Raw genomic sequence first — 11,243 nt, 5'->3', positions numbered from 1 at the left:
TTTTTGTGTAAGTATGAGTGATTGAAAATTCAAACTTTGCATGTTACCCAAATATTTGTTTATATAGTATGTATTTGTCCTTAACGAGATGTATATGCCTTCAAGTTTCCTATTTTATAATAGATTTTGTAAATTTGGATCTCTAAAATCGGCCAAGCCGGTTTATAAAGTATTTTAGACCAGTATCTGGACCACCCTACCAGGTTCATGCTCAAATCAGCCCCTTTTATAATCTTATTATCATATATCATCAAAACAAATGTTGCACCATCTCCCCGAAACGTATTTGATCTCTCTCTGTGGAAAATTATCAATGCCCCAGCTAATATGTCAATTTGCCAATTAAATCCACTTTACATATATTCATCTAATTATTGGTGTGAAAACAATCAATAAATGCTCTTATATCATTACATTAAACCCACAAAATAAGTCCATCTATGTTTCACGGAAAGAAAAGGATAAACGTGCTAGCTACAGAGAGCTGCTAAACAATCATGTATATAAATCGTGGTACGTTTATATTTAATCAGGCTTCATTGTCAAGAAACATGCACCATTTATCTTGGATCATCTTCCATGTTCCAAAAGGGAGTTCTTCCATAGTGTTAATATTAATCCACTAAAACTCTAGTGGATAAGCAAGTTTTTCTTCGGACAACTCTGAACAGACGTAATAAATTGAGGTCCTTAAGATATCCGCCATTCCACATAATTTTAGACCTAACGTTGTTCCTCTCTTCGCGAAATTTCTATAGTTATGGTAATGTAGTGTGCTATAAGTATGTGGTGATTCTTTACCCGACAGGAAGCGAGATTGTCCCATCAAAAGATCATTGGATTTCAAGGTAGTCTTCTCCTTGATGAAGGTCTCAACGGCTAGTAAGCAAGATATCAGGGTCACCATAACAACGGAATGACTCTGAGCTTGTTGGACACCAGTAGATCGATTTTCTTTGTGTGACTTGGCAGTCAAACTGGCAACAATCCTAACGCACCAGTTATATAGCTGCATATATATATAGAGAGAGATATTATTACATACTAAGAAAATATTACTGTAATTTTTATAGATTGAAAAATAATTTTTACACACATACCAGGATGTGCTTTAGATATTTTGACTCTAATTGCGAGACACCTGAGAACTTTTTAGGCAAACAATCTTTATAACCATCAAGAGACCTTAAATCCACATCATTCGGAGATTCGTAGTGCAAGGAATCTTCTGAGCACTTGCCCAACTCAGAAGCAAGTTGCTCTAAAGGCCTCATACAAAGAGTGATGATTCTTTTATATATCACACCATTATTTTTAAAGAAGTCGTTTAACCGCCAATTATCAATAGTACCCTCGCAAATCATACAAAGGTCGAGGCATGCAAGATATCGTTGGAGAGAGCTAGGAGCGCTATTCTCCAAAGCTGAAAGTAGAAGATCACTTGGGTTTGTCTTTGCGGTTGGAGATTTTTCGGCTGGTGCAAATTTCAACCAATTTACATGCATCTCCTTAACAGTGACCGAAAGGGACAATATTTAGATAAAATAAATAACTTTTATTCCCTCTGTCCCAAAATACTTTGTGATCAATTTCTTATTTATGTATTACTATAAGAAAATTTGATCAGTAATATTCTGCGACAGAAAATTTGATAATCGTGAATAACAAGCACTAACCTATGTAAAATATTATGTAAAAACTCCATACCAATTACCTCATGCAATTTGTGACTTAATTTCCAAGTGATAAGCAGTAAAATATGGCTAAACCACGGAGCCAGGAACGACTTTGCTACTGATATGTTCTTATCTGCTAGACATATGGGAGCCAGCAATTCGGAGAGAAGGATTTCAATCATGAGATGCATCATTGAGATAAATCGCCATGCTTGGGTTTTGGGGATGAAGGATGGTGAACCCTATTAGAAAAGGAAAAACTCATGTTATATATTCAATACAAACATTATTCACATTTTCAAACAGTAATTTAAAAATCCAGCTAGCAAAGCCATATATATATCACCTGAATAATGGGAAACTGAAGGATCCAACTTCGGCTCAAAATATGCACCAAACCATAACGAAAGGCAAAGCTACCACCCAAGATGGACAGAATGACAATGTTTGGTTTGTTTCCCCAACACAAAGAAACGAAAGAAGCACTGCCTGCAACTGCGATTGTGGCCAAAAATAAGATTGAAATCACGAAATGGCAATTACGCTTTACCGGCAACTGCGAAGAGAAGACATGCATGGAAATCGAAAAGATTAGCTGTGAAATTTGAAAAGGAACCATAGGAACAAGAACCATCATTACAAGGCTCTCGAAAACTGAAGAAGAAGCAAAATCTTTCGGAGAGCATGCTATAAATACAAGTTTGAATAAAATAAACATTAAGGAAGAACGAATGCATTGTAATTTTAAAAATCTAAGAAATCTCGACCACATCAAAATTCTAGGAGACGAAGACATTATGAGAGAAATCTTAATGCATACTAGCTCTACTGTGTGCATGGGTTAATTAATAAGTGGACGATAAACAAGGCATACATTTAGGTAACTGAACTAACTATTTTGTAGTCAAACATATATGAGTAGTGCTACCCATCATGAATCTATACTACATAATCTGATGTGGCATGCTGACATGGACAAGCCACCTCATCCCATCACTTAAACCTATTAAACTCAATTAAATTACTAATTTTATTTTTAATCTAAATAATAATTAATTATTATGCAGCTAAAACACCAAACTTAAAAAAACAAAACAAATATTTTAGAATTCCTAAACTATTCGACTTCTTTCATCTTCCCCAAACCAACATGCCTTCACATTGTTCATCTTCCCTCTCCATCTAAAAAAATTCTTGAAATTTCTCTGCTAAACAGACATGGATAAAATCAATTTAAATCAAGTAATTGAAATAGATGAAGATAAAATTGAAGCTATGGAGGAAGAAACACTCCTAAATGAAGATTATAGGGATTTTGGCCAAAGAAATCCAGAGAATTCAAAATTGTGTCAAGATGATAAAGAAGTTGTTGTGAAGCCTGTTGCAGGGATGATGTTTGAAACTTTTGATAATGTTTTACAGTACCATACAAGTTATGCTAAACAAGAAGGTTTTGGGGTTATAAAGAGAACCAACAAACTTGCAGAGGATGGCAGCTTGAAATATTTTACTTTAGCTTGTGAACGTCAGGGGAAACCAGAAAATGAATCAAGCAACATTCTCAAACCGAAGCCACACAAACAAATCATTGCAAAGCCAAGATTAATGCTATTCTTTGTTCATATGGAAGATATAAATTGTCTACCGTGATTACTGATCACACTCATGCGTTAAGTCTAGGTAAGGCACGATCCTTTAGATGTAACCCCACATGTGAAGAAGAGACTTGAAATGAATGATAAGACCGTGATACATATGAATTTAAAATTATTTATACGAGATTGCAGAGGTTGGAGCAAAATCCGATCATAGCTCTTTTAAATTGATATCAAGAGGAAGCACTCATTGGTAAGAATTGTTATAGTGATGATGTGGAAAAGGATCCTAATTCATTAAGATATGATAGAATTTGCAGCGTTTTATATGAGATTGCAGAGGTTGGAGCAAAATCGGATGAAAAATGTCAAATGATTATGGATTGCATACACAAGCTGAAGGAGAAGGTGCAGATCAAAAAGACTAATGAGGAGGACCGAAACTCAGCAACTATTTGCAGCGATGATCATATTCGTCAAGTTTTAAAGAATGTTCCCATTGTCCGTGATCCTTTAGTTGCTAAAACTAAAGGAAAAGAACCGACCAAACGAATGAAATTGGTGGAAGAAAAGATTGTGAAGAAAGCTAAAAAAAAGAACAACAAAAGTAAGACTAAGAAATCTAAAGGGAATATACAGAGAGCATTTCAAATGAATGAAGTTAACTAATTTGTAAATTCTTATCAAACTCAAGTATATTTACAAGCATTTTTTTGTATACCGTAAGTTGAGTATATATTTTGGTACTAATATTTTTCCACCATTATACATGTAGTTTATAATTCACCATCTACTTATGCTTCCTCTGAACTCATCTTACAATGAAAGAATCCTTCTTGATAACGGTAAGTACTATTTGCTAGAAATATTTAGTTTTATAAAAAAAATTATACTGAGTTGATGATTAATATTAGGTGGTGGCTATGGGTTTACTCCGACAACAAGTTCAAATGCATTTGATGCTGCTTCTGGTGTAAATGAAAGTTTGGGTGTTTCAAGCACAGTCATTACTGGTTCACAGGGAGGAGGAGATAGTCAATTACCAAACTTCTCAACTCAAGAGAGCCACAACAAAAGAGAAGCTTAATTTTCTAAATTTGTATGGACCATTTTTATGTGAACAATATATCTGTAACAATTTTTGAAATCTATTTGTAAGGATCAATGTGTATGGACTATTTTCTTTTCTGACTCACTTCATAAAACTCATATTTTATTTTCCGAAAGACATGAAAATCACATGAGTAACTGAAATGGAGTTCCATTGTCAAGATAAAAAAAAGTTCAGTTCAATTGATTCAGCATTGCTAGCTTGCAAATAAAATGAATTCAAAGTTCCTTGTAGTTTCTTACATTTTATGGTTGCTTGCCAAAATAACAAAACAAAACTATGGTTTCTAAACATAGGGAAGATTGGACGTAAATTGATGAAATTAAATGAAAGTAATCAAGCATTGGGCGTGGTCTTGTCTCTATCATTCCCTTCACTGATGAGTGATGATATGGAAGCCTTCCATATGCGAATTCGAAGGTCGTGTTTTGTTGACGAGTAAGAAAGAAGGTAGGAGTAGGTTAGAAGACAGACCATTAATTAATTCCATTAATAAAATTAGAATATCATTAATTTAATGATTTTTTTCAAGTGATGGGATGAGGTGGCTTGTCCATGTCAGCATGCCACATCAAATTTTATAGTACATATTCATGATAAGTAGCACTACTCTAAAAATTTTCATGCATCCATGGATCAAATAAGGAAATATTCCCCTATTTATGTGAGATGTCAGTTACACAAATTAACACAAATAAGGAAACGTTCCCCAATTTATATGAGATGTTTGTTAAACTAATTAACAATCCTTCCTATATAAAGGGATAAAGAACAATGAAGACTTGACTGTATAATTAAGATAACAAAAAAAACTTAAGAGCTGTTGTTTTGCAAAATGCATTGCTTTCGCGAACCTGGCAGTGTCACCATCAGCGAGATCAATGGAGAATTAGGTATCATCACTTTAATGGTGTTTTTTTATATATATATATTGAATAATTTACATATTATATTAAATGCTGATATAATTGATGAAACATTTTTCTTAGTTACTGTTGATAGCTTCTCGGATGATTGCGCCAACGACAATTATGGGAAAATCATTGTAAGCTTCTTCTTTTTTTCCAATTAATTTTGTTTGTTTCGTAAATTAATTAAATAGTTTACTTGTTGCAGGGAATGATCTTTAGTCCTGTATCATTTCAATCTTATAAACTTTTGTTGACTCCTCCTCCAAAACTTGTATGTTAAATTAAAACATCCTTGCTACTGTGAATAGCTTTTGAAATGTTTGCTTAGTGTTTATTTCGGAAATTAAAAATCGCATCTCTATATTATCACATTATTATAAATGCAGGTATCTCTCTACGCACCTGAAACTAAGCTCCTGAGAATGAGCTGGCACAAACGTAAACACATACTGGCATTTTTATCTGGCTCAAATCAAGTTACAATTTGTGATTATGAGGACCAATGTATGTTAATTTTTACACAAATAATTTCTTTTTACTTTTTTGGCCCACTTATGTGCATGTTTTTATGCTAATTATTTCATGTCTACAAAAATTATTAATTCTCAGATTCGTGCATTTTGACTAATGAGAAGCAAATAAATGTTAGTCTCATTGAGTGGAGGCCAAATGCTGGAAAAACGCTTTCGGTAGCATGCGAGTAAGTTAATTATACATGTGGATTTGTTTTAATTTTCCCTTTTTACTAAAATGTTGATCTCACTTAGTATTATTAACTATTATCAACTAATTAATTCCCAATGTGATCAGTTATGGTGTATGTATTTGGGCTCCTTCGGCCATAAACACAGAAATTGGGGCTTCCACTTCTAACCTAGAGGGGTTATTCTTCCCCGAACCCATACAATTCTAAGATAGGCGACGATAGAGAGTCGACTCCTCGACCTCCCAGATGAAAACCCACTCGAATAACCACTTGGTCAACATACCTTGATTTTGTTCATGAGTACGTATATTTCTAGTACGTATATTTCTAGTTACATTCGTTTCTTTCGGTAAGTAATAGTTTATATTAATTCTCCTCTTATATATACATATATATTGATTGGGGGATTTAAAAATGTGCTGCTAACACGACCAATTATAGGCACTATCTAGCCATCAAAATCATTGAAAAAACGTCACCATATGTAAGGATGACCGTTAATCTGATCATGAATCATATTATCCAGGGTTATGGACAACTGTTGATTTTATAGTAGGGCGCTGCGGAGTATCATTCCTAAAATGGTCACCAAGAGGAGACTACCTTCTTGTTTCAAGATCACTGTACGATGGTCTAGTAAAATATAAGATGACTCGCCATTTGTGGATCACTTTGCTTTTAGATTCAAGGTTAATCAATATATATATATATATATATATCACTTTAACCTTGTTAACTATCTTTCAGAAATGGTACATTTGCTATTTTCGAGACAAATACATGGAAGTGTCAAAGATGGTGTTCACCCCTCTGGTGTATCACGGTACGTACATGGAGGTAATAGAAACGTGTTCTTGTGTTAGACATTTAAAACAATAAATATTTCTAATGAGTTATCTGAATAAGTTATTTGATTTTTATTAACTTATAATCAGTCTTTGGATTATGAACAGTAGAAGTCGACTACGAAAATTAAAGTAACTTTATAAAAAATGAACACCAAATTTATTCTCAAACTGATTTTATTAATCTTAATAAAAAAAAATTTCAAATAAGATTGAGATTGATACATTAAGAAGGTGATCAATGTTCGGTAAAAATAAAATTTAGAAACAAGATAGTGCTCGTAGACGAGCCAACGAACAAATACTAAGAAGTGGTCATTGATAAATGTTTGATTTGATCGGAATATGAGTTGTGCCCGGACATTAAATGCAGCAGCCAAAAGTAACTTGCATATATTTCTAATATCTGGTGTTATTATTTTTTTATTTTTTTTGAATATCAATATAATATATGGTCTTAAAGACCTACTGTTCACGACAATAATATTATCAGGCACACAAATAAGATGAGCCTGATATAGTTTTTGGGCTTAACATAATTTAAATAAGAAAACACTCATAAATAAAGCACACAAGCTTTATTTAATAACTTGACATAAAAGAAATTTTAGATGTCCATCTTCTCATCGACATATGCGTCCACCTTCGCTTCTCCTTGTATCAACATTGCAAGCTGGTGTTGTTCAATTTTCTGACTTCCAACATCTCCCTCTAAAGCTGCAATAGCTTGCATATCCTAACAACTATTTGAGAAAACCAAATCGATCTCTTGACGAATCAATTATAAAAAGGCCCTAAACCCTAAAACTTGGACTTCTTGTTTTTTTTTTTTTTAATTCAGGTAGACACATAAAGTCTTCTCGAGATATCATTTTCTGGACAGGTTTTAAAATCCTATTCGGTGACTCTTACACAAACACACACAGCCACACATGTTTCTTTCATCAAAGAAAAAAACACATGATTGTTTCGTTATGAACCAGTTTGATTGTTTTGATATGAACCAGTTTGAATCAAACTGTTCAATCATGAATCAAACTGTTCAATCATAAATCAAAATTACGTGGTAAATTGTGTAATTTGAGCTAATTCCATTTTATATATAATAAATTTAATAAATATCAAATCCAATTTATATCATAATTCCATTATAGAATCGAATTCGTTTGGATTAGGAGACGAACCGGTTTTGAATCAAACTATTAAATCATATATCTAAATTACGTGGTAAATTATGTAATTCATCATAATTCCATTTTAGATATAAGAAGTGTACTAATTATCAAATCCTATTTGTATGATAATGCAATTATAGAATATAATTGGTTTAGATTAGGAGATGAACTGGTTTGAATCAAACCGTTTAATCGTAAATCTAAACTAGGTGGAAAATTGTGTAATCGGAGCTAATCCCATTTTAGATATAATAAGTGCACTAATCATAAAAACCAACTTGTATGATAATTCCATTATAGAAACAAATTGGTTTGGATTAGGAGATGAACCGGTTTGAATCAAACCACTTAATCATCCATCTAAATTACCACGTAGGCATACACGTCACATGATGACTCAGACAAATGGACACGTAAGCATTGTGATCCGATTCTGGTAAGAATCGAACTTAAATTAATATGAACCGAACTGAACTGATTTTAATAATCAGACAGAGCCGGTTCACCTCATTTCTTCCTCGTCCTCGAGCTCGTCAAACAACCAAATGGAATTAATTACCTAAAGGCCTTCAGGTAAAAGATAAATAATTCCATTTGGTTGTTTGTCAATTGTCGTGTAATAATTACTTCAATAATTACTTGTGTATTGGTTTATCTTCGGTTTTTCATTTACCGGGCATCACTAATTAATTTTTTTCTTCTTAATTACATATCAAACCTATTTGGATAATTGTTTCCCGAAAAGACCTTTGTTGTCTACCTCCTAGTTCGAGTCCGCCAATGTATTCCATTCATCTTTCTTGGCTGCCCCTTTGTAAAAATATTAGCAATCTGCAAATTTCCAGTGCAATATATTAGTTGAACTTCCTTTGCATCTACTAGCTCCCTGATGTAAAAATACTTGATATGCTTGTGTTTGGTCTTCTGGTGGTGAACTGGATTTTCGACTATTGATATAGCTGATTTGGAGTCACTGTAAATCGGCACAACATTGTTCCTTAATTCCTTCAATTCTGTCAGCAACTTTTTAACCCATACACCTATTTCTGTTATTCTGCTCTAGAAGTCAAAACTAATTATGTTCGCATCATTCTCTATACCTGTTTGACTTTGGTTATTGTCTGCTTGTTTCGAGCTGTTGTTTTTCGTTTCTCTGCGCCGGCTGATTGGTTCAATAATGGCTACTTTTTTTGGTTGATTGTCTTTTTCTTTTTTTATTAATAATAGAGTGATACAGGAAAGTTTTATGATGGGATGATCGCAACACATGCATGATATAAGAATTACTAAAAGTTTTGTTCTTCAGGGAGCGACGTGGATTCCTGATGGGCAATTATTGGTTTCATTTTGTTGGACATCAACAATAGGTTCTATTAAATTTCCATCTAAGGCTCCATCATTGGGTATGCAATTATTATTGTTATTAATATTATTTTTTTGAGGCATTATTATTATTATTATTAGGAAATTATAGATTTTTATACACATGAATTTACTTTTTGTACAAGTTTTAGTATAGCAAAGGTATAATCAAAGAAGTTTTTCAACATTATATACTTTTATCAATATAAAGAGAACGAAAGTAAAATTCAATTGTCATTGACATCTTATACATATTCTTTAGCATTTTTGATTATGACTCAAAAAGTTGAATCTCAGTTACTATTGTTGACTCTCTCCAGATGCACAGTTCGAACAAGTTGATTTATTGAAGAGGATTTCATCAACAGGAAGGTATTATTCTAGTTAAATTTATACGAGTCTCCTATTAGTAAATTGCTTCTCCCTCACGAGTCATGATTATTGAGAATTTTTTTTTAATGAAAGAATCAAATGAACAAAAAATGTCGATTTTTACTTGAGCTTGTCGAAAGCTCACATGTTGCGACAAAAAACATGTTTCAAAACAGATACATAATGTATTAATTAGTGAGGTATATGCCAACATTTTTTTATGGTGCTTTAGAAGATAACTTTTTGTTTTTGATAAATTACTAATACAAACTATTCACGAAAATTCACATCCCTAAAATCGAACCCAAAATTTCACGATGGAGGAAATGTCTAACAATTAGGCCACGCCTAGTTGGCTAGCAAATGAATTTTGCAAATATATAATAGTGTAATATTAATCATCTGGTGTGTGCAGTTATGCGATTGAAAAAATAGAATGGGATGCTGAAGGAGAGCGATTGGCAGTGTCATATAATGGAGGATATGAAGAATACTACGGTCTCATTGCCATATTTAATACAACAAAGGCTGACTTCAGTTCATCATCTTTAATGTAATCATTAAGGCCCTGTCTTATTTATAGCCTCCTATCGCCTGATCGTCGCTCAATGTCTTGATGGTGGATCTGGAATGATACGATTTGATTTGTCAATTTTCTTCATATTTTCTTTCCATAGAGGAAGCTTGACTCAAGAAATTTTAATCGATATTGATTGTCTAATTCAGTTTCTATTTGGATTATTCAAATTGTCAGTCATCTTCAGCTGTTGATTCCTCCACGTCATCAATCTTGCTTAATGATCATTGATTTATCCTACTCACTGATTCCTCCATGCCATCAATCTTAATTTAGTCATGTTTCACATATAATATATGATCATACCAAACATGAGAATATCCAAACATATAGTATGCATCTATCATGTCTCTAATATATGATCATACCTGAGAATATCCTTTGATCAACCTCGTATTCTTCTCTCCATATCTCTAATCACTATTACGCCCTTAATTTTGTTACGTCGAAAAGTGACAATTTAGCAACATGATATGCACAATCCATATGCATTCACAAGAATTCATAAGGAACTTTTTTGATATAAAATAAAATTATCTTGGTTATAGAGTCATAGTAATTAATTAATTCGTTTAATTAAAATAGTGTGCTGTAAACTCATGTTTTCAAAACTCGATGTTCACTTCTTCATCATTAATTACGAAAAAGTTATTAATTAAGAGAAAGTCGTGTCTTCAAAACTTGACTTCTCTATTTTTTTTACGTTTTAATTTTTTCCTATAGAATTCTGTTTACCTATTAGGGTTAGTCAGTATTTTTGTAATTAAATCACAGAATGACAATATTTGGTTTGTTTCCCCAACAAAAAGAAACGAAAGAAACAGTGCCTGCAACGGCTATTGTGGCAAAAAATAAGACTGAAATCACGAAATGGTAATTACGCGTGACCAACAGCTGCGAAGAGAAGACATGG

At 32.9% G+C, this 11,243-nt stretch overlaps 2 protein-coding genes across 2 annotated transcripts; one reads left to right on the top strand and one right to left on the bottom strand.

Annotated features, from left to right (window-relative positions):
• Positions 1-622: 622 nt before the first annotated feature.
• Positions 623-2,858, bottom strand: LOC139885041 (uncharacterized). Its single transcript, XM_071868993.1, has 5 exons — positions 2,831-2,858; positions 2,023-2,363; positions 1,715-1,918; positions 1,101-1,508; positions 623-1,009 (listed from the first exon to the last, which is right to left on the bottom strand). The coding sequence occupies exons 1-5, from the start codon at positions 2,856-2,858 to the stop codon at positions 623-625; spliced, it is 1,368 nt and encodes a 455-aa protein (XP_071725094.1).
• A 2,359-nt stretch (positions 2,859-5,217) lies between these two features.
• On the top strand, positions 5,218-10,310 carry LOC139885040 (aladin-like). The gene is made up of 8 exons (XM_071868992.1): positions 5,218-5,275; positions 5,372-5,427; positions 5,499-5,564; positions 5,680-5,797; positions 5,903-5,982; positions 9,326-9,422; positions 9,702-9,753; positions 10,169-10,310. The coding sequence occupies exons 1-8, from the start codon at positions 5,218-5,220 to the stop codon at positions 10,308-10,310; spliced, it is 669 nt and encodes a 222-aa protein (XP_071725093.1).
• Positions 10,311-11,243: the final 933 nt, after the last annotated feature.

This window comes from Rutidosis leptorrhynchoides, unplaced genomic scaffold, assembly GCF_046630445.1.
Source record: "Rutidosis leptorrhynchoides isolate AG116_Rl617_1_P2 unplaced genomic scaffold, CSIRO_AGI_Rlap_v1 contig71, whole genome shotgun sequence".
NCBI classification, from domain to species: Eukaryota; Viridiplantae; Streptophyta; class Magnoliopsida; order Asterales; family Asteraceae; genus Rutidosis; species Rutidosis leptorrhynchoides.
Note: the sequence above shows the minus strand (reverse complement) of the source record. Positions and strands in the feature narration are given on the sequence as shown.

Excerpts from the sequence above, each read along its gene's own strand:
- LOC139885041 (XM_071868993.1), bottom strand. The coding sequence starts at position 2,858 with ATGGAGAGGGAAGATGAACAATGTGAAG. Across the intron at positions 1,509-1,714 it reads TAAGTCACAAATTGCATGAG|GAGATGCATGTAAATTGGTT; the intron begins GTAATTGGTATG and ends GTCACTGTTAAG. Across the intron at positions 1,010-1,100 it reads AATATCTAAAGCACATCCTG|CTATATAACTGGTGCGTTAG; the intron begins GTATGTGTGTAA and ends ATATATATGCAG.
- LOC139885040 (XM_071868992.1), top strand. The coding sequence starts at position 5,218 with ATGCATTGCTTTCGCGAACCTGGCAGTGTCACCATCAGCGAGATCAAT. Across the intron at positions 5,798-5,902 it reads TTGTGATTATGAGGACCAAT|ATTCGTGCATTTTGACTAAT; the intron begins GTATGTTAATTT and ends ATTAATTCTCAG. Across the intron at positions 5,983-9,325 it reads ATGCTGGAAAAACGCTTTCG|GGAGCGACGTGGATTCCTGA; the intron begins GTAGCATGCGAG and ends TTTGTTCTTCAG.